The sequence below is a fragment of the Mandrillus leucophaeus genome, unplaced genomic scaffold (genome assembly GCF_000951045.1).
Source record: "Mandrillus leucophaeus isolate KB7577 unplaced genomic scaffold, Mleu.le_1.0 Scaffold280, whole genome shotgun sequence".
NCBI classification, from domain to species: Eukaryota; Metazoa; Chordata; class Mammalia; order Primates; family Cercopithecidae; genus Mandrillus; species Mandrillus leucophaeus.
In genome coordinates, this window is record NW_012102921.1 from 262093 (window position 1) to 285903 (window position 23811).

The 23811-nt window shown below is 46.2% G+C and overlaps 1 protein-coding gene across 1 annotated transcript in view; it reads right to left on the reverse strand.

Moving 5' to 3' along the window:
• CUX1 (cut-like homeobox 1) overlaps positions 1-23811 on the reverse strand; it is a 378329-nt gene that overhangs the window by 134658 nt on the left and 219860 nt on the right. Inside the window, exons 7-8 of the mRNA XM_011985213.1 lie at positions 19142-19218; positions 15569-15635 (exon numbers count right to left, since the gene is read on the reverse strand). Coding sequence (XP_011840603.1) covers positions 15569-15635; positions 19142-19218 — 144 coding nt within the window. The remainder of the gene's footprint in view (positions 1-15568; positions 15636-19141; positions 19219-23811) is intronic.

Sequence of the window (23811 nt, forward strand, 5' to 3'; positions counted from 1 at the left end):
ACCTCCTGACCTCAGGCAATCTGCCCATCTCAGTCTCCCAAAGTGCTGGGATTATAAGTGTGAGCCACCACTCCCGGCCTGCAGAGATTTTTTTTTTTTTTTTTTTAAGGGTGGGAAGATCACAGAAATGCATCGAAGCACACATCGTCCAACTTAGAAGAAGTGAAAAGGTAAAAATATAGGCTATTCCATAAAATTTAAAGAATAAGCTGTGCTTTTGTGCTTCGGGCTATTTTGATAGCAAGGATTCTCAACACTACATAATTTTTTTTGTAAGATGGAGTCTTGCTCTGTTGCCCGGGCTGGAGTGCAGTGGTGTGATTTCAGCTCACTGCAACCTCTGCCTCCTGGGTTCAAGCGATTCTCCTGCCTCAGCCTCCCAAGTAGCTGGGATTACAAGCTCCTGTCACCATGCCCAGCTAATTTTTGTGCTTTTAGTAGAGATGGGGTTTTGCCATGTTGGCCAGGCTGGTCTCAAACTCCTGACCTCAGGTGATCCGCCCATCTCAGCTCCCAAAGTGATGAGGTTACAGGTGTGAGCCACCTCACCTGGCCAACACTACATAATTTTTATTTTATTTTTTCCCAACTCCCTTTAGGAAAATCAGAGGGCACCGGCGTGGTCATTTGGGGGTTAATTCTCACTGATGTTGAATGCCCCAGTCTTTGCTCTGTTCATTGGAGCATTAAATCTGAAGGCTCAGGAGAGTGATGCAGTCGGGCTGTGCAGGAGTGATGCCATAAAGCTCGGCATTAAAAATTCATATTGCAGGCTTGCCTTAGAACTCAGGAGAGGTGGCGAGGAAATATGAGACACCCCACTGTCTTTCTGGCAATTGGAGACATTCCTCAACAAATAGCACCTCGGGAAGAGAATGAAAGGGCAAACAAGCCGTGAAGGAAATCAATGAGTTCAATTATCTCCCTGGCTCCTGCCTTCCTATAGGAAACTTTTCATTCTTTGAGGCGGGTTCCAAAAAGTTTTTTTAATGAAATCCCTGAACAAGAGCCCTGGGCATCCTTGCTGGGTGCCTGGCTGTTTGGCACCTCTTTTAATTTGTTTCACACCAGCCCAGGGTGCCCCAAATTCTCCAAGCCAGATGGAGCCAGATCTCCAACGTGGGCCACCACCTCGGTGTCACGGTCAGCTGGGAGGAGACCGAACAGCTTGTTCTCACTTTAAAACTTGGATCTTGCAAAAATGTGGCACATAGAAGACAGTTAGTTACTAGATTATTAACCTCTGGTGTTGATTTTTTCTTCGAGATGGAGTCTCACTCTGCTTCCCAGGCTGGAGTACAGTGGCACAATCTTGGCTCACTGTAGCCTCTGCCTCCTGGGTTCAAGCCATTCTCTGCCTCAGTCTCCTGAGTAGCTGGGTTTACAGGCGCCCACCACCACACCCGGATAATTTTTGTATTTTTAGTAGAGACGAGGTTTTACCATGTTGGCCAGGCTGGTCTCGAACTCTTGACCTCAAGTGATATGCCCATCTTGGCTTCCCAAAGTGTTGGGATTACAGGGGTGAGCCACTGTGCCTTGTCCCGGTGTTGATTTTTTAGAGACATGTCTATGAAGGCATTTGCAGTTGTGCAATGGTTTGAACTTGGAACTTCTGGCCACCATATTTAGTGGTACCTCAATGGTGACTAACGCAGATTTTAAAATTTAGGGTCTCTGAGGAAGATGATGGGAAACAAAGCCTTATACCTGGGTCCCCCAGCTGTGGCACGCTAATATGGATGAGCAGGTCTTGCAGTGCAGATAATGATTTTTATAAATTCTTCATGGAAAGCAACAGAATTCTTTGAGACGGAGTCTCGCTCTGTCGCCCAGGCTGGAGTGCAGTGGTGCGATCTCGGCTCACTGCAAGTTCCGCCTCCCGGGTTTACGCCATTCTCCTGCCTCAGCCTCCCGAGTAGCTGGGACTACAAGCACACGCCACCTCGCCCGGCTAGTTTTTTTTTTTTGTATTTTTTTGGTAGAGACGGGGTTTCAGAATTCTTAAGAGTGGGAAGACACCTTGAGCAGGTGGAGGTAAGCAGACCTTTTTAAAATGTGCCAAGTGATGCCAGGCACCTTGCAGGCAGCAGCAGCAATGTCAGCCACCCTTTATAGAGGTCCTGTGCCAGGCACTAATGTGGCATTCTTTTCTTTCTTTTTGAAACAGTCTCTCTCTGTTGCCCAGGCTGGAGTGCAATGGCACAATCTCAGCTCACTGCAACCTCTACCTCTCCAGTTCAAGTGATTCTTCTGCCTCAGCTTCCTAGCTAGAATTACAAGCACCTGCCACCACGCCTGGCAAATTTTTGTATTTTTAGTAAAGACAGGGTTTCGTCATGTTGCCCAGCCTGGTCTTGAACTCCTGGCCTCAAATGATCCACCTGCCTTGATGTCCCAAAGTGCTGGGATTACAGATGAGGCAAGGCATTCTTTTGTTTCACTTATGAAAATACTGAGGTCTGAGTAAGGAAAACTCCTGCCCTGCTTGAGGTTACATAATTCATGGAGTCGGGAATTAAATCCAGGTCTTTATGATGTTACAACCCAGGTTCTTCCCACAGTGACTCATGCTGTGCCCCATGCCCTGGATGCAGCCCTGCCTGAAGGCCACTCCACAAACAGGCCCCGCTGGGAGACAGTATCAGAGATCCAGGCCTCTGGGAAGTAGAACTGGGCAAGAAAATGCAAGAGGCTGACAAAGGGGCCGGCTCCTCTGTCCTGCCTGGCGTTTGGTCCGATCCTTTCATTTTACTAGAGAGGTCGGTGCTGCGGCCGAGGGAGGGGCTTTGTGGGGCCACACCTGGGGACAGATGGGACCAGAGTAAGGGTCTCTGAGCTGTGCACATCATCCACTGTCCCTGACTTTTCATTAGAGACGTCTACAAATATCACAGAGCAGCAGCCTAGGAACACGGGCCCCGTGCCAGTGCTGCTGTGAACCTTTGGAGAATTCTGGGCTTCCAAACTCTCTTGTCTGATGATGGCCTTGGGAGGCTACCTCAAGATTCCACAGCCGGCCTGTACTCCCAGCACTTCTGGAGGCTGAGGCGGGCCGATCACCTGAGGTCAGGAGTTCAAGAACAGCCTGGCCAACATGGCGAAACCCTGTCTACTAAAAATACAAAAATTTGCCAGGCGTGGTGGCACATACCTGTAGTCCCAGCTACTTGGGAGGCCGAGGCAGAAGAATCGCTTAAATCTGGGAGGTGGAGGTTGCAGTGAGCCGAGATCATGCCGCAGCACTACAGCCTGGGCGACAGAGCAAGACTCCATTTCAAAAGAAACAAAAAAATAAACAACAACAACAACAAAAAAATGAAAAAGATGCCACAGCCACTGGCAGAACATAAAGGCATAAAAAGAAGGGGGACAAAGCTCCCCAGATTAAAACCCGTAGGGCAACGAAAGCAGTGTAATAAATCAGGCTCCTGAACAGCAGGGAAACAAGTGGGTCTTAGGACTCACCTATGTGATGGAATGTTACGCAGTGTACACTGTGCTTCTGAAGCATATTTAATGATAAGCAAGAAATATTTACAACATGTCAGGTGTTAAAAAAAAAAAAACCCTAGAAATCAAAATCATGTTATCAGTCTATGCCACCGGTAAAAAACAGACGAGTTTGGGCGTAAGTAGCTCATGCCTATAATCCCACCCTGCACTGTGGGAGGCCAAGGTAAGAGGATTGTTTGAGCCCAGGAGTTCAAAACCAGCCTGGGCAACACGGCAAGACCCTGTCTCTACAAAAAACACAAAAATCGGCCTGGCGTGGGGTACATACCTGCAGTCCCAGCTACTCAGGAGGCTGAGGCAGGAGGACTGCTCGAGCCCAGGAGTTGGAGGCTGCAGGAAGCTATGATAGTGTCACTGCCCTGCAGCCTGGGTGACAGGGTGAGACCCTATCTCATAAAAAGAAAAAAGAAAGCACTATATAGATCAGGGGTCCCCAGTCCCTGGGCCACATCTGTGGCCTGTTAGGAACTGGGCCGCACAGCAGGAGATGCACCACAGGAGGGAAGCTTCGTCTGTATTTATAGCTGCTCCCCATTGCTCTCATGACTGCTTGAGCTCTGCCTCCTGTCAGCTCAGCAGCAGCATTAGATTCTCATAGGAGGGCAAACCCTACTGCGAACTGCGCATGCGAGGGATCTAGGCTGCACACTCCTTATGAGAATCTAACGCCTGATGATCTGTCACTGTCTCCCATCACCTGCAGATGGGACCGTCTAGTTGCAGGAAAACAAGCTCAGGCTCCCACTGATCCTACATGATGGTAGAATTATTTCATGATGTAGTACAATGTCATAATAATAAAGTGCACAATAAATAGAACATGCTTGAATCATTCTGAACTGCGCCCCCCACCGCACTGGTCCGTGGAAAAATTGTCTTTCACGAAACTGGTCCCTGTTGCCAAAAAGGTTGGGGACAGCTGTGTTAGATGATTTTGCCTAACTGTAGGCTAATTAATGTGGGTGTTCTGAGGATGCTTAAAATAGGTGAGGCTAAGCTATGACGTTCAGGTTAGGTGTATTAAATGCATTTTAGACTTAAGGTATTTACAAGTTACGATGGGTTTAGGGGGACATAATGCCCAATATGTAATAATGTAAGGAACAATCTGAATCGAAAAAAAGACTATGGAAATAGGCCAAAATGTTAACAATGATTGTCTTTGCTGTGGGATTATGAGTGATAATCTGCTTCCTTTAAAAAAATCTTTGAGAATTTTCTAAATTTTGTATAGTAAACATGTACAGCTTTGTACTTGAAAATAACGTCATGGGCCAGGCGCATTGGCTCACACCTGTAATCCTAGTACTTCGGGAGGCCGAGGCGGAAGGATCATTTGAGCCCAGGAGTTCAAGACCAGCCTGGCCAACATGATAAAACCATGTCTCTACAAAACATACACACACACATACAAATAGCCGGAAGTGGTGGGGCACGCTTGTAGTCCCAGGTACTCGGGGGGCTGAGCTGGAGAATTGCTTGAACCTAAGAGGCAGAGGCTGCAGTGAGCCGAGATCGCACCACTGCACTCTAGCCTGAGCAACAGTATGAGACTCTGTCTCAAAAATAAAAATAAAACAAAAACTCTAAAAAGGAAAATAATGTCATGTAAAAGGAAACAGCCTATAATTCCAGCTACTTGGGTGGCTGAGGTGGGAAGATTGCTTGAACCCAGGAGGCAGAGGTTGTATAGTGAGCTAAGATTGAATCACCACACTCCAGCCTGGGTGATACAGTGAGACTTTGTCTCAAAAAAAAAAAAATAAATAAATAAATAAATAAAATAAAAACAGTAGGACTGGTTGAGACTGCATGATAAAATTCTTTTTAAAAATTAAGCATATTCATAAACATGTTTATATACATGGACACATGTATAGTGCCTGTGTTTTTTTTGAGACAGAGTTTCACTCCTATCAAGCAGGCCGGTGTGGAGTGGTGCGATCTCAGGAGTATCCCATGGGAAGGACGGTTCTCCTTTCTGCCAGCCTTCCCACCTTTCTTCACAAGGACCCTGGGTGGGACCGGGCAGCGTGAGGTGAGTCACTTTCTCCTCTGCCACTTCTGAAGCAAATAAGACGTGCCATGTCACTGAGATTTGCGTAGCCCAGGCCCTCCCAGCGGCAGTCAGGGACTCCCCGTGGTGAGTCAGAACCTTACAGCTTTAAGGAATTTTACTGGGGGCAGAAGGTGGCAGGAAAGTTCCAGGCTGGGCCTCCGTCCTAACTCTTCACTGTTGAAGCACTTGAAGGCCGGGTGGTGCCTGCTTTCTGCTTAGGAGCCAACAGCATCCTGACTTTACCTTTCCAGAGCGCAAATGTCCTCACTGGGCAGACTGCAGGCTGAACACTACAGAGGTGGTAACCCTGACCCAGTCATCATCACGGGGAAGGCTCAAGAGTTCCTGCACAGCCACGATGTGCGAAGCCTGAGTGTACAGACCATGGGATAAAGGCTCTCTTTTGAGGTAGTTTTCAGTCTACACTTAAAAAATGAGGCCGGAGGCGGTGGCTCACGCCTGTAATCCCAGCACTTTAAAAGGCCAAGGCGGGCGGATCACCTGAGGTCAGGAGATCGAGACCAGCCTGGCCAACATGGCGAAACCCCGTCTCTACTAAAAATACAAAAATTAGCTGGGCATGGTGGCGTGTGCCTGTATTCCCAGATACTTGGGAGGCTGAGACATAAGAATCGCTTGAACTCAGGAGGTGGAAGTTGCAGTGAGCTGAGATCATGCCACTGCCCTCCAGCCTGGGCAACAGAGGGAAACTCTGTCTCAAAGAAAAAAAAAAAATTTCTACTAACCACATTTATTTTACAATATATCGGCATTAACTATCGTCACTATGCTGTCTAATATATCTCTCAAACTTATTCCTCCTGTCCACCTAATAAATATGTATCATTTAACCAACCTCTCCTCACCCCCTGGTAACCACCATTCTTCTTAACTTTTATGTGATCAACATTTAGAGTCAACATGAGTGAGATCTTGTGGTATTCGTCTTTCTGTGCCTGGTTCATTTCACTTAACGTAACATCCCCCAGATGAATCCATGTTGTTGTTGCAAATGGCAGGATTTCCTTTTGTAAGTCTCCATCGTATTATGCTGTGGATCTACACCACATTTTCTTCATCCACTCATCTGAAGCTGGGCGCACAGGTCACTTCCCCATCTAGGCTGCTGTGTGAATAGTGCTGTGATAAACGTGTGAGTGCAGGCATGCCTGCAACACAGCCATTTCCTTTCTTTGGATAAATACCCAGCAGTGACACTGCTGGATTGCAGCCTGCATTTGGCACTGCTATGCAGGCTGCAGGAACGCCCGTTATCATGCCTGACCCTCACAATTCTGGGATGCAGGAAGGGGTGTGTCATGACACCCCCGTTTCACAGATCACCATATGTGCTACGATCTATACATTGTATTCACTCAACAGTCCGTTACCTGTTTCCTTCACATATACACTGCGAAATCCCTAGGCTTGCCTTAACAGTGAATCAGAAAAACTTTAAGGATCTCTTAAATAGGTAAAGTCTGTATGAATGCACGCCAAACCCAGGTGACAGTCTGTGAATAATGATTTTCTCTACCCTCTTAAAGGATGCTGGATGAATATGGTTGCTTTATTGGCCAGGCGCGGTGGCTCATGCCTGTAATCCCAGCACTTCGGGAGGCTGAGATGGGTGGATCACTTGAGCTGAGGAGTTCAAGACCAGCCTAGGTAACATGGTGAAACTCCATCTCTACAAAAAATACAAAAATTAGCCAGGTGTGGTGATACACGCCTGTGATACCAGCGACTTGGGTGGCTAAGGTGGGAAAATCGTTTGAACCCTGGAGGTGGAGGTTGTAGGGAACCAAGATCGTATCATTGCACTCCAGCCTGGGTGACAGAGTGAGATCCTGTCTCAAAAGAAAGAAAGAAAGAAAATAAAAGCAGTAGGACTGGTTGAGAGACTGTATGATAAAAAATTAAAAAAAACTGATTGCATGTTTATATTCATAAACATGTTTATTTACATGGACACATGCACAGTTCCTCTGTTTTTTTATTTTTTTTTTATTTTTGAGATGGAGCCTCACTCTGTTGCCCAGGCTGGAGTGCAGTGGCACGACCTCGGCTCACTGCAACCTCTGCCTCCCGAGTTCAAGTGATTCTCCTACCTCAGCCTCCCAAGTAGCTGGGATTACAGGCATGCGCCACCACGCCCAGCTAATTTTTGTATTTTTAGTAGAGATGAGATGTCACCATGTTGGCTAGTCTGGTCTTGAACTTCTGACCTCAGGTGATCCACCCGCCTCGGCCTCCCAGAGTTCTGGAATTACAGGTGTGAGCCACCGTACCCGGCTGCCTCTCTATTTATGTGTACGTGTTTTTGGGTACAGAGTGTGTGAGCCTGTGTGTGTGCATGTGATGTCTGTAAGCCGCCTCCCACCCTGTCTTTACTCTATCGTTCCAGCAACTGACACCACACCTACCATGGTAAAGCAGGGCTTCCCTAAACACCAATGAAGGAGAGGAGTCAAGTTTGGCAATTCTCATTGATGCTTTGCAACAGACATGTCTATTACATGTCAATTACATTTCCTAGCCAGGACTGGGGTCCACAGAACAGGCAAAGAATCTTTGGTGCTCAGAGGAATTTCTACCTGGACTTGGAACTATGAAGCCACCCCCTGTTTCTGCCCAGGCCCCAGCCTGGGGAGACACCAGGTCATGGTTGTACTATTCAGAGGGGGCCAAGACAGCTGGTGTTGGTACAAAAGACAAGGAAAATCCTTCAGGGCTCACCCAGGCATCAATTTTCAGGTGTGGAACAAAATACTTGTACAGAGATGAAAAAAACCCCAAGAATTCTACAAAATCCACAAGTCCTATTGGAGATAAGACACAGGAAGAAGGAAAAAAACAAAACAAAACAAAAAAAACCGGCCATCGGTTTTTCCCTGCAAGTCTGATTTAGAGCTCTCTAAGGTTTAAGGGACAGGAGGTTCTTTATTCAAGTCCATACTCTCAAAACCATAAAAGTGGCTGCTTCTCTATTTTTAGGGAAATTAATCCAACCAGGATAATTACAGCAACTAGTACTGGAAACTGATGACTCATCAAAAAGCCAGGAAATAGAACATTTTACATTCTTAAAGGTACAGCAGACAGACTCTGTTTTCAGGATGCTTAAGTTGTCCCTTTCAAATTCAATCAGGGGATGCAATATTTGTCTAAATATGATGGTCAAGACAGTTGGGTGATTCTCAGGTTTAGTCAACTGGGCTCTACCTGGCCCCAGTTCCGTGAGTCTTTCATGAGGAATTATTGTTCAGAAAGGGAAAAATCAATCTGCTAGGGTCAATACAACGACGGCTTGTGAGACCGGGAAAGGCTGAACCCCCCGGGAATGCCTGCCTTCACCTGGCTAGCCCTCACCTTCACTGCTTGATTACGAAACTGGCACCAGAAAGGGGCTTTGAAGACTGCTGTGGTCTCAAGCAAAGAGCACTGGAATTTGAGCCTAAAGGACCAGGTCCGGGGCCTGACTCTGCGTGTTCCTGGGACTGCCTCCTCATCCATGCAATGAGCACAGTAAAAGCTGCCTTGATGACTGCAGGAAAGGGCAGACGAGATAACACTCAGGAAACCACTGTGAAATAGTCCAGCACAGCACGTAAACAAAGTATCCATCCCAGCTGCTCACGCCTGTCATCCCAGCAATTCAGGAGGCCAAGGCCGGCGGATCACTTGAGTCTGGGAGTTCGAGACCAGCCTGGCCAACATGGCAAAACCTCATCTCTACTAAAAATACAAAAATTAGCCGGGTGTGGTGGCAGATATCTACAATCCCAGTTACTTGGGAGGCTGAGGCAGGAGAATCGCTTGAACCCGGGAGGCGGAGGATGCAGTGAGCCAATATCGTGCCACTGCACTCCAGTCTGGGCAATAGAGCAAGACTCAGTTTCAAAAAAAAAACAAAAACCAAAAAACAAAAATTAGCCAGGCATGGTGACACGAGCCTGTAATCCCAGCTACTCCAGCAGCTGAGGCAGAAGAATTCCTTGAACCCGGGAGGTAGAGGTTGCAGTGAGCCATGATCGCACCACTGCACTCCAGCCTGAATAACCGAGAGAGATCCTGACTCAAATAAATAAATAAAAAGAAAGTATCCATCCTATCCACATTCAGCATGCAGAGAGTTGTCTTGAATTGCTGGTATCCTCCTCCCCTCCTTTAAAAAATTATTATTATTATTTTTACAGACGGGCTCTCATTCTGTCACTCAGGCTGGAGTATAGTGATGCAGTCATAGCTCACTACAGGCTGGAACTTCCAGGCTCACGCGAACTTTCCAACTCAGCCTCCCAAGTAAATGGAACTAAAGGTACAACACCACGCCCAGCTAATTTTTTGTATATTTTGGTAGAGATGGGGTCTCACTATGTTGCCCAGGCTGGTCTCAAACTCTTGGGATCAAGTGATCCTCCCACCTCGGTCTCCCAGAGTACTGGGATGATAGGCATGAGCCACTGTGCCCTGCCTCCTTCCCTTTCCAAATTCTGTCCTATGTCCTCTTTTGGGACCTGGATTTCTCTATCCCTCCAAAGAAGCATAGAGGCTCCCCCACACTGAGTTAGCCACAGGAAAGTTTTCTGCTGTTTCAGAGCACGTTGTGTTTTGTGATGAAGCACTGGTTATACACACGTTATAAAGAAAATACTCTAAAATTAACCCAAGTGAAGTTCCTCGTAAATGTCTCTTTTGTAACCATACTGTGGAAGTATGTATATACACAATGTCATTCTTTGAAAAAAGCATATACGCTAGGAATACAACATGAGTAACCTTAAGAAATATGAATTTTACTGGCAGGAAAGGTTTGGGAGGTGCAAATTCTCCTAAGACTAACGTGAGCTATAAAAAATGTAGTATTTCAGTGCAATTCAATATTTTCTTTCATCAAGGCTCAGTGCCTCGGCCCACGAGTGGGGAGGAATGCAAGAAGCTGACTGTGTGTATTGCAGCTGGAAGTCCTTTTCTAACCCAGATTCGGGGGGACAGGGCATAGGATCGTGGACTTCAGCAAAAATGGGAATTCCTGCACTTTTGCCCGGAACACTAGCCGCTTGGCTGGGAGGGCGACATTCCTGCTGGAGGGTGCAGTAGCAACCCAAACTCAATAACAAGTAAGTGAACAGCTGCAGGAGATGGATGCAGGAACTTGGGGCAGTGAGGGATGCCCAGGCCTCTCTCTGGGCCGGCTGCTGCTGCATGATTCCAGGGATCTGCCACCTCCATGGCCATCCATCCCAGGAAATTGTTTAGATGTTAAAATCCACACCACGTTCCTTTGCTGGACTTGTCAAGGTTAAGGCTATTAGGGTGGTAAATCTCCATTTGCTAAGAGAAGTGGGAAGATCCGTACACAGGGTGACCATCTGAGAAGGAGCTATGTTTTTAACTAAAGAAAAAAGAATGCCAGGCATAGTGGCTCATGCCTGTAATCCCAGCACTTTGGGAGGCTGAGGTGGGAGGATCACCTGAGGCCAGGAGTTTGAGACCACCCTGGGCAACACAGTGAGACCCCGACTCTAAAAAAAATTTCCAAAAAGAAAAAAAGGGCAGAAATAATTCATTTATTTAACCCAGAAATGGTTATAATCAGAAACCTTGCAATCTTCTTACACAACAACTGTTTTGGCAAAGCCCCCATGTTCCAACAAATATTAAACTGTGCTTGCCATTTGTCTAAGGAATCTTGCATTAATAAACATGAAGAAGAACACTTTTACCTCCCACTCTCAACGACAGGACAAAACAAAGACCAGCTGTATTCATCAATGGGCCCTTGTTCTGCACATAAAGGCTAATTACATTTTGCTTCAAGCCTACACATGGAAAACTTTACTGCCGTTGTCTCCGCCACAGTCAGCCCGTGCTGTCCCAGCTGACACATGGCGATGACTGCTCACGATAAACCAGGGTCTCGGAGCAGCCTCGGTGCCATAGACCTGCGGGCTTCTCCCCAAAACCGGGGAGAGGGATGGGTACCCTGTGACATCTCCCCACGACAGACAGGCAATGTGCACCCAGTCCGTCGTGGTGAAGGTCAATTTCCTCCAAGGCCATTAATTTCAGAAACGCATAACATGCCCTGCTGTGAGCTTGCTGGGAATAGCTTCTATCTGTCGACAGCTTAGCCTCAGACTCTCACCATGCCAGGTGCTGTACACACACATCCCATTCCTCTCCAATACCACTCAGCGGGCCGGGTGTGGTGGCTCACGCCTGTAATCCCAGCACTTTGGGAGGCTGAGGCGGGTGGATCATGAGGTCAGGAGATCAAGATCATCCTGGTTAACATGGTGAAACCCCATCTCTACTAAAAAGACAAAAATTAGCCAGATGTGGTGGTGCACGCCTGTAATCCCAGCTACTTGGGAGGCTGAGGCAGGAGAATCGCTTGAACCTGGGAGGCGGAGGTTGCAGTGAGCAGAGATTGTGCCACTGCACTCCAGCCTGGACAACAGAGTGAGATTCCACCTCAAAACAGAACAAAATAAAAACAACAACAAACAACACCCAGTGACTTGACTCCTGGTATGCCTGCTGTACAGGTCAGAAAGGGAGGTGGACAGCTCATAGCTCATTCAGGGTCACACAGAGTGCTGGTAGTGGACCCTAGTGAATTACTCCCAAGTCAGTCTTCCTCCAAAATCCATCTTCCTTCATGCCTCTCCAATTCCCGTCAACAAATATTTAAGAATTCCTCCTTTTTTTTTTTTTTTTTTTTTTGAGACAGGGTCTTGCTCTGCCACCCAGGTTGGAGTGCAGTAGTATAATCTAGGCTCACGGCACCCTCAACCTCCTGGGCTCAAGTGATCCTCCCACTTCAGCCCCATAAGTAGCTGGGACTACAGTTACGAGCTACCACGCTGGGATAATTTTTGTATTTTTTGTAGAGACAGGGTTTCGCCATGTTGCCCAGGCTGGTCTCGAACTCCTGGGCTCAAGTGAGACACCCGCCTCAGCCTCCCAAAGTGCTGGGATTACAGGCGTGAGCCACCGCGCCCGGCCCTAAGAATCCCTCCTTCTGAAGAGGGAAAAGAAATCGTTTTTGAAATGCTGTAAGACCATATGCGAAAAGATTTACCCCCAAGGGGCTTATATTCATAAGCATGAATGAAAACGTGTCTGGTCTAATAAAATATGCGTAGGTTGGACTTGAAGCAGATGGAACAGTGACAAATCTGTCCTGGAAAATAAAAGGGGAGGGAAAGGCAGCAGAGGAAGTCTCCGATTGAGCCCATGGCCTCCAAAGTTAAAAGAAAGTAGCCAAGATCCAATAATCTCAGGCCATTCTCTGCATTTTTGGGGGATGACTTACTCCGGGAACTATTAGTGTACGTCGTTGGTCCTGGGCTGCCTTTGTCAGTGTCCAGACCGTTTCTAATGTGGGAAATGCCCTGCCAGGCTGCGCCCATCCTGCCCCACAGGCAAATCATTCGGAACCTCTGGCGGGTCCACCCCAAGACAGGCTTCGCCAGGCTTGCATCTTCACAAACCTCTGCAAACTCTGAATTGACTCATCTTCCAATCCCGAATCTCATACCACCCTCTTTAGGAAGCCTTCCTTGACAATTCTTTCCCTGCACTCCCCTGGTGCCAGGGATGTTTTATGCCCTTCCCCAGCTCCCCTGGCTGGTGGGAGGAGAGAGGGGATCAGGTGAGGGGTCCCTGGCACTGCCCTGGGTCCCTTTCCCCTCTCCAAGGCCACGGCTCCCCTCGAGGGGGCCCTCACCTTCAGGCTCCAGCTTCCTTTCCCTCCTCTGGCTCATTCAAACCCAGGCGTGGAAATCCTACTGGTACTATGAGCCTAGGAACTGCACCTCTGCAAATAGGCCCAATGTTGACTTTTTTTTTTTTTTTTTTTGCGATGGAGTCTTGCTCCATCGCCCAGGCTGGGGTGCAGTGGTGCTATCTCAGCTCATTGCAATCTCTGCCTCCCAAGTTCAAGCGATTCTCCTGCCTCAGTCACCTCAGTAGCTTGGGTTACAGGCGTGCACCACCATGCTCAGCTAATTTTGGTATTTTTAGTAGAGACGGGGTTTCACCATGTTGGCCAGGCTGGTCTCGAACACCTGACCTCAGGTGATCCACCTGCCTCGGCCTCCCAAAGTGCTGGGATTACAGGCGTGAGCCACCGCACCCAACCAAACTCTCTTCTGACTATTCCAATGGGAGTGCCCTGCCTGCCACCTGCAGGCTCCCTGTCTGACCTGCTGATGGCCAGTGCCCGTTCCCTTGATTGCAGCACTGGGCATGTTGGATTGCAATGGCCATGGAGCCATAAAAGGCTCAGAATTTGCACGGGGCAAGGCACAGAGGAAGCCTCTGTGAACATCTGTTGAATCAATGAATGTATCTATTATCTCTGAGCCACGCCTATCATCTAACCGAGTGAGTCTCTTTCCCTTCGTGCACACCACACCCCTCAGCCTGGCTCACCACTGGGGAGACAAGAATGTTTCTTACTTCAGAGGGCTGGTGGGGCGCACCCCAAGGGAGCCACTGCCCTCTCAGCTGTAGTCCTGAGACAGGGCTAATTTTTACGTGAAGGGGATTAAGCCCCTGACATGTTTTTTAAAACAAAAAAATATTTTTTTAATTAAAAATTTTTTTTAGGGACAGGGTCTTGCTCTGTTGCCCAGGCTGGAGTGCAGTGGCACGATCATAGCTCACTGCAGCCTCAACTCCTGGGTTCACATGATCCTCCCAACTCAGGCTCCCAAGTAGCTGGGACTACAGGTACATACCACCATGCCCATGCCTGATGAAATACAGTAATTTTTAAAAATCAGATTTACTGAGAAAAACAACTTACTTAGTACAAGTAAGTTGCTTAATCAGGTCCAAGCAGAAGTAATTGAGAGAAGAAAGTAGCTGATCTAGTGGTGATGTTTTAGTCTTTGTCAGTTTCATACTCATGATCAGAATCCGTTCTGACCACCAGGCTGGGGAGCTGGGCTCTTGAGGTCTCAGGCTACTCAACGACCCAGAGCAAAGGGCCAAGAACCCCATACAGCATCCTGAAAGCAACAGACCCAGCAGCACCCTCAAAGCCCAAGGTCACGTGAGATGGCGCAGAGGGATACTAAGTACCAGCACCCATACAGAGCTGGAGCCTGGCGGGACAGCGGCGCCATTCAGAAGCACCCATCTTCTTGCTGATGCCCACAGAGGCACTGTGTGAGCAGAGTAGGGGGACCTTAGTTACTGGAATAGGGAAACCCAAGAGACATGGCAGTAAGCACGCATGTGTATTTCCGCGGAAGACGGGAAGAGCCTTCCAGAACAGGAAAACGGGGTTCAAACTCTAGCCTCGCATTGCCCCCCTGGAATTTGGTAGAGGAGGCCATGGCTAGGAGCAATTTCTGTCATTTCTTCATCTTTTCATGATTTATGTCGATTTTTATTTCTTCCTTGCTGGTGTTCTGCACGAAAGATGTGCTGGTAAAAAGTACACTTGTAGTGGACACCTCTAATTTCCTTTGGACAAGGGCTGGGTGGGAACTTGGCCTTTTGTGACTCTGCCTGCCCAAATCTGTGTCTATCCGTATATCCACACATAGCGTTGCAAGGTATGACATGAACCCGTATGCCTGCATGGGAATGGGCTTATTCTGGGGCAGGCCTTCCTAAAGGGCCCTGGAAGAAATGAAGAACTATGGCCCACGGAAGAAGAGATGTGATTTACCCAGACCCAACTCCACACAAAAAATGTCCCATGTGTCACATCTTGTATAAACTAACTCCCAAATGTTCATGGCAGAAGGCATAGCAGTGACCAGGCTTTACAGTAAATGAAAGAAGTTTGTGGGAAGGGTTACCCAATGAGTGCTAGAATGTGCATTGAACCGACGCAAGTAACTCATGGGAAAGACACTGTGTCCCTGCAGCAGCACAGAGGTCAAGAACCTTCTCGATCCTGCCCTACACAAGCAAACTCAGGTGAGAAACGCGTGCCGATAAGGGAGGCCAAGCGGACAGACTTACTTTGCAGTAGTTTCTTCATCGTATTTGGTTTTCAGGTCAAATAATTCTGTTCGAGTTTTTTCCAGGGCTGAAAGGCAAAGCATATAAAACCAAGACGTAAGATATTAACTATTTAAATGAAATTTTAAAAGAATGCATATACAAGTAATCTATTCCCGTTTCAAAAGAGGCAAAGATTTCTGTGAAGAGTCAGGTACGTGGAAAAATAAAGATTAGAAAAACACAAAAGAGGTCAAGATGATGAAAATATAAAAAATGGAATAGGAAATCCCCTTTCATTTCTGCCTCATCGAATCCCAACCACCTACAAAGACAGAACCAATGTTAATAGTTTCCTCCCTCCCTCCCTTCTTCTCTCCCTTCCTTTCTTCTTTCCCATTCTCCCTTCCTTCTTTCTTTCTTTCCCTTCCATTTTTAAGAGACAAGTTTTCTCACTGTCACTCAGGCTGGAGTACAATGGCACAATCACAGCTTACTGCAACCTTGAACTCCTGGACTCAAGCCGTCCTCTTGCCTCACCCTCCCAAGTAACTGGGACTACAGGTGCAAGCCACTACGCTTGGCTAATATTTTAAAACACTGTTGTAGAGACAGGCTTTTGCTATGTTGCCCAGGCTGGTCTGGAATTCCTGGCCTGAAGTGATCCCCCTACCTTGGCCTCCCAAAGTGCTGGGATTACAGGTGTGAGCCGTTGCACCTGGATGATTTCATCTTTTAAGGTGTATTTTATTATTCCTGGCTGGGTGAGGTGGCTCACATTTTGGGAGGCTGAGACGGGCAGATCACCTGAGGTCAGGAGTTTGATACCAGCCTGGCCAACATGGTGAAACTCTGTCTGTACTAAAAATACAAAACTTAGTCAAGCATGGTGGCGCGTAGCCTGTAATCCTGGCTACTCAGGAGGATAAGGCAGGAGAATTAATTGCTTGAACCCTGGAGACGGAGGTTGCAGTGAGCCAAGATCATGTCACTGCACTCTAGGCCTGGGTGACACAGCGAGACTCATTTCAAAAAAGTGTAACAAAATAAAAGAAAGTGTATTTTACATTTAAAAAAATTTCCATACATAATTGCATGTATATATGTGTGTGTATGTATCTTTTTTTATTTTCTACCCCCATAAATGGGACGATATGAATATTTCTTGAGACTAGTCTTTTTCCCTGGGCAGTATGGTATGGAAGTCCTTCCACCTGTGGATGCGGGCAGTGGCAATAACCTTCAGTTCTCTCATCAGGATACCTGGAAGTGAAGCTGCTGGCTGAACAGCTTGGGCACTGGAGTTTTACATAAATGCCACCCAGCTGGCCTCCCAAGAGGCTTCTTGCCCATCCATTCCTTAAGTGCCACTTCACCCTCACCAACACTGGGTGTTTCAGTAATTTTTGACAGTCTTTGTCAGGCCAGAGTTGCTATAGTTTTTTTCAAAGGCCAGGTGTGGTAGCTCACACCTGTAATCCCAGCATTTTGGGATGCTGAGGTGGGAGGGTCGCTGGAGGCCGGAACTTCAAGACCAGCCTGGGCAGCACAGTGAGAGTCCATGTCCATAAAATAAACAATGAAAAAAAAAATTAGCCATGTGTGGTGGTGCGTGCCTGCAGTCTCAGCTACTTGGGAGGCTGAGGCAGGAGGATCACTTCAGCCCAGGATTTTGAGACTGCACTGAACTATGATTATATCACTGCTCTCCAACCTGAGCGACAGGGTGAGACCATGTCTCTAAAATGAAATAAAAAATTAGGCCGGGTGCGGTGGCTCACACCTGTAATCCTAGCACTTTGGGAGGCCAAGGCAGGTGGATCACCTGAGGTCAGGAGTTCGAGACCAGCCTGGCCAACATGGCGAAACCCCGTAAAAATATAAAAATTAGCCGGGCATGGTGGCGTGTGCCTGTAATCACAACTACCCTGTAATCACAACTACTCAGGAGGCTGAGGCAGGAGAATCACTTGAACTCGGGGGGCAGAACTTGCAGTGAGACAAGATCGCGCCACTGGACTCCAGCCTGGGTGACAGAGCGGGACTCCATCTCAAAAATAAATAAATAAATAATTAAAAAATTCTGACAGTCTGACAGGCAAAACAGTCTTTCACTAATTGAATCTGCATCTCCCTGACTGTAAAAAAACTTTGCATTTTTTCATATGTGTAGCTTCCATTTGCATTTCTTCTGTGAACTGACTGTTCCTATCCTTTGCTTATTGTTCAATTGCACTGTTTCTCTCATTTAACGGATTGACTGGCAGCCTTTACATTTTTTAATTATCCGTTTGTCAAACTGGTTGTGATTATTTTCTCCCACTCTTGTCATTTGTGTTTTAAGTTGAATCATGACTTCTGATGTCTGTCCACATTTCTGCTCAGTTCTGGGTCATCAAAAAAATAAATAAAAATTTAAAAGTACATTTAAATGAAATACATGGTGATGCTTCTCTTTCAGAAATAAAAAAGAAAGGCTGGGCGTGGTGGCTCACTAGAGCTCAGGAGATCGAGATTGGACTGGCCAACATGGTAAAACCTCATCTCTACTAAAAATACAAAAATTAGGCGGGTGTGGTGGCGGGCACCTGTTAATTCCAGCTACTGGGGACGCTGAGGTGGGAGGATTGCTTGAGCCCATGGAGGTAAAGGTTGCAGTGACCGGAGATCACGACACTGCGCACCAGCCTGGGTGGTAGAGCAAGACCCTGTTGCAAAAGAACAAAAACAAAAACAAAAACAAAACAAAAACAGAAATAAAAACAAGAGAGAGGGCTGGGCGCGGTGGCTCAAGGCTGTAATCCCAGCACTTTGGGAGGCTGAGGTGGGCGGATCACGAGGTCAGGAGATCGAGACCATCCTGGCTAACATGGTGAAACTCCGTCTCCACTAAAAACACAAAAAATTAGCTGGGCGTGGTGGCGGACGCCTATAGTCCCAGCTACTGCTGAGGCAGGAAATGGCGTGAACCTGGGAGGCGGAGCTTGTAGTGAGCCAAGATCGCCACTGCATTCCAGCCTGGGTGACAGAGCAAGACTCTGTCTCAAAAAAAAAAAAAAAAAAAAAAAAAAAAAAAAAAAAAAAAAAAAAAAAAAAAAAAAAAAAAAAAAAAAAAAAGGGGGGGGACAGAGAGAGAGAAAGAAGTTTAAAGATACTGTAAAAACTTGAGCATAACCTTTTTTGGTGGCTTTTAAATTTTAAAGGTCTGAAATTACTGTTCTCCTTAACTTCACTTAGGGTAGAAGTGAGGCTTTTTTTTTTTTTCTATTATTGTTCCAAATGAAATGTCAGTCCTTGACAGTTTGGTGATTTAGACGTGTTTGTTGGAAAAAGAGCAGGAAGCAAGGATGGCGTGTGGAAGGGATGAAAATGGAATTGAGATCCTCCCACCTCTACAATAACAACTCAAAGTCAGTGAGGAATGAGGCGCAGCAGCTGGCGGGCGTGCTGCGGAATCTTCAGCGTGGGCTCACGGCAGCTCCCACGGCCCCCAAGAGCAACAGGTATCTGCGGGGACCGGGGCGGTCAGGGAGCCGACCCAACTCTCCCCCGGTCCTCCCCACATCCACAGTACTAGGAAGGAGAGTATCAAACCTGTTTGTAGGCTCTGAACCTTATGCTCAGCTTCCTCCAGCTTTGAGGTGGTGGACATCTGTGTCTCCTGCAGCTTTCTGCAAAGAAGAGGATGAAGCCAAATTGGTCATCTCCTTTACCAACTGAAATGCACGTGTGCCTTTGGGCTGAGCTCAGCTCCCTCCCTGCGCTCAGCTGGCGGCAGGCGCGCCACGGGGTATCGCCCGCGACGACACGTGGGCCGTGGGCCCTGCTCCTGCAGCTTCCACACCCCAACTTTGTAACTGCGTGTCACATCATGGGAAGTGTGCAACCCGTCGGGCTTGACGGATGGTAACTGGCGTAGAAGGTTATCCTAAATGTAATTTGTTCTTGCAATGCCAGATTTTAAAAAGAAAAAAAAAAAAAATCATCATCACGCACTCATTGTTTTCTGAAGTTAGCCCAAGAAGAATGATCCATTTACATTCTGCTGACACAATGAAGGAGTTTGTTGGAATAAAGGATGCACTAAATAGATGTGGCAGCTGTTTCGTCTCTGTTATAATGGAATGCAAACGCAACTGCAATACCTAATGGGGACATTGTGAATGCTTGCAACGGCATTCCACAGATTCACATTTCCCAGGATCTCTAAGTGACTTCCCTGGTCAATAAATAGCATTCCTTCCTCTTAATCTGCAAAAAAAAAAAAAAAAAAAAAAAGCTCCAAAAATAAGTTTATTATTTTTATGTCATATGAATATAACATATGCTCTCATAATAATAAACTGGGAATACAGAAAAGTAGAAATGACACAGTTTACAAAGTCACCCCAATTCCCATCACCTCTAGAAAAGCACTGCTAATATTTTCATGTATTTCAATTATGGACACTCAGGGATGTAATCAAATATGACAAGAGCATGGAAAATGGAAGATTCTTACTATTCCTTGGCTCATTTCCGCTCCTCAGATAGAGTTCGTTTGTATCTTTCTAAAATGTTTCTGCATGTACAGAAATACGACATCATATGTAACAGGCTAAAGTGTAATATGAACAAATATGTAACATACTATAGCATAATATGAACTAATATGTAGCATATGATATGTAACAGGCGATAGTGTAATACAAGCAAACACATAACACACTATAGCATAATAGAAATTAACGTGTAACAACAGTGTACTATGAACCAACATGTAACAAGCTATACTGTAATATGAACTAATACGTAACATGCTATAGTGTAACATAAACTAATACGTAACACATTATAGGGTAATATGAACTCATACGTAACATACGAGAGCGTAATATGAACTAATGTGTAACACACTAAAGCGTAATGTGAACTAACATGTAACAAACTAGTGTAATACAAACTAATATGTAACATGCTATAGTGTAATATGAACTAATCCATAATGTACTATAGTGAAATGTGAACTAATGTAATATATTATAGTGTAACATGAACTAATATGTAACATGCTATAGCATAATGTGAATTAATATGTAACATACTATAGTGCAATATAAATTAATATGTCACATAGCACAGCAAAATATGAATGAATGTAATATACTAAAGCATAGTATGATTTAATATGTAGCATACTATAGAGTAATAATGAAGCAATGTAATATACTGGCTAGTGAAACAGAAGGTTTTTTTGTTTTTGTTTTTGTTTTTTTGAGACAGAGTTTCGCTCTGTTGCCCAGGCTGGAGTGCAGTGGCAGGATCTCGGCTCACTGCAAGCTCCGCCTCCTGGGTTCACGCCATTCTCCTGCCTCCGCCTCCCGAGTAGCTGGGACTACAGGCGCCCACCACTAAGCCCGGCTAATTTTTTTTTAATTTTTTCGTAGAGATGGGGTTTCACTGTGTTAGCCAGGATGGTCTCGATCTCCTGACCTCGTGATCCGCCCGCCTCGGCCTCCCAAAGTGCTGGGATTACAGGCATGAGCCACCGCACCTGGCCAGAAGTATTTAATATCCTACAGTGTAATACAATCTCCCTGCCCTGTTCTTTTAATACAAAGGTGATCACAACACACATCACATTCTGGGGTCCCTTATTCACTTCTCTCCGCATTTTAGAAATGTTCTATTTCCAGCAAACATAGTTCTTCCTCATTCTTATTAAATAATTAACTTAATCAAGCCTCTATGGACACTCAGATTGTTTCTAGGTTTCTTTCTACTGAACATTCCCTCAGTGATCATTGTGGAGATATTGTTGCATAATTTTGAGAGTGAATCTGTTGGATGAAATGCTAACAGAGGAATCACAATGGCCAAAGGGTATCTGCAATTTTTTTTTGGAGACAGGGTCTTGTTCTGTCACCCAGGCTGGAGTGCAGTGGCGTGATCTCGGCTCACTGCAACGTCTGCTCCTGAGTTCAAGCAATTCTCACCTCAGCCTCCCAAGAAGCTGGGATTACAGGTGTGCACCACGCCTGGCTGTTTTTCATATTTTTAGTAGAGATGGGGTTTCACCATGTTGGCCAGGTTGGTCTCGAACTCCTGGCCTCAAGTGATCCGCCTGCCTTAGCCTCCCAAAGTACTGAAATTGCAGGCATGAGACACCTTGCCTGGCCACTTTTCTTGTTTTGATAGATACTGAAAAACTTCCCAACAAAAAACTTTCACCAATTTAAACTCCCACCAACAATATGTAAGTGTGTTTTCGTATACTCTGCCAACGCAAGATAAAATCAAATTTAAATTTTTACTGCTGAGTAAAGCTATGTTATTTCTCTTTGTATGAAATGCCTACTTATCTCCTTTGCCTATTTTTGTAGAGTGGATTTTGTTCTTATTAATTTTGAAGACCTCTTTGTATATAATGAAGATTAGCCTTTTTGTCTTACATGGTACAAATATTTCTTCTCCGTGTGTTATGTTTTTAAAATATTATTTGTTTTTAAGAATCTGTTTTAAGTTTTAGATAGTCATATTAATAAAAACAAATATGCACCCCAGTTTTCTTCCAGTATGTTTGTGACAATAAAAAATTATAATATTTAAATCCTAAATCCATCAACAATTTTTTGGTGTAAAGAATGAAGTCTGTAATCCCAGCACTTTGGGAAGCTAAGACGGGCAGGTCACTTGTGGTCAGGAGTTCAAGACCAGCCTGGCCAACATGGTGAAATCCTGTCTCTACTAAAAATACAAAAATTAGCTGGGCGTGATGTTGGGCACCTGTAACCCCAACCATTTGGGAGGCTGAGGCAGGAGAATTGCTTGAACCCAGGAGGTGGAGGTTGCAGTGAGCTGAGATCATGTTACTGCACTGTAGCCTAAGTGACAGAGTGAGACTTTGTCTCGAAACACACACACACACACACAATGAAGGAAGTAAATTCTAGCTTCAGCCCTTCCCTCTAAGAATCAGTTATTGTGTATTTTAATATAGCTAATCCCTTTACCTAATTTGAAAAGCCAAGAGCTGGGCACAGTGACTTACATCTGTAATCCTAGCACTTTGGGAGGTTAAGGCGGCGGATAACCTGAGGTCAGGAGTTCGAAACCAGCCTGAGCAACATGGTGAGACCCTGTCTCTACTAAAAAATTAGCCAGGCTTGGTGGCACACGCCTACAATCCCAGCTACTCAAGAGGCTGAAGCAGGAGAATCACTTCAGCCTGGAGCGGAGGGTGCAGTGAGCCGAGATTGCGTGACTGCACTCCAGCCTGGGTGACAGAGTGAGACTCTGTCTCAAAAAAAAGAAAAGTCAACTTAATATTTAATTCCCATATGTGATTATTTCCATATTGTGGTAAAGCATGAGTTTGCTACAGGAAGACGTACAATCATACTGTACTATATATAATTTTGTATGATGTATGTTTTGACTTCATATTATACTGGATACACTTCTCACGTTACTATGAATTCTCCATAACTATTGTTAATATTTTAATGGTGCTATAACATCCCAGTTAGGGATGGTCCTTCTTTTTACTAATCCATTTGTCCACGGCAGGGCCCTGAAATTGCTTGCATTTTCCCCCTCGATCACTCACTGGTGAGGAGTGCTTTCCTAAGAGACATTTACTTAGGACCAAGTCCGTATCAATGGGGTCAAAGGTCTGCCCGTCTGTCTGAGCATTGACTCTGTGATGCGCACCCCTTTCCTGGAGTCTGCGCCCTGCCGTGCTCCCCCAGGGAAGATGGATGCGGCCTCCACCTGCAGAGTTGGGCGTGGCCCCAAGGGACTGAACTTGGTCCTGCAGCCAGGGCTCCAGGTGGCCATGACCGAGCAGATGGGGAGGCCAGGGCTGCAGAGGTGGCCAGGCGCCAGTCTGGAGTTGCAAAGTTCCACCTCTGGCCCTGATTAGCTGCAAAAGCTGTAGGAGGTACCTCACCCACGACCTGTTTCTCCCTCTATGAAATGAGATGGTCTACATTGCAGATCCATCCTGGGCAATTAGTGAGAGAATGTACTGAGAGCCTCCGGCCAAGTTCTGATGCAGGGAGGGCCCTGGGTGGGCGGGAGCTGGCAGTTCTCTTTTGTTTCATTTCTTTTTTTTTGAGACAGAGTTTCGCTCTTGTTGCCCAGGCTGGAATGCGATGGCGTGATCTCGGCTCACTGCAAATGTCCACCTCCCGGGTTCAAGCAATTCTCCGGCCTCAGCCTCCCGAGTAGCTGGGATTACAGGCATGCGCCACCACGCCCGGCTTATTTTGTATTTTTTTTTT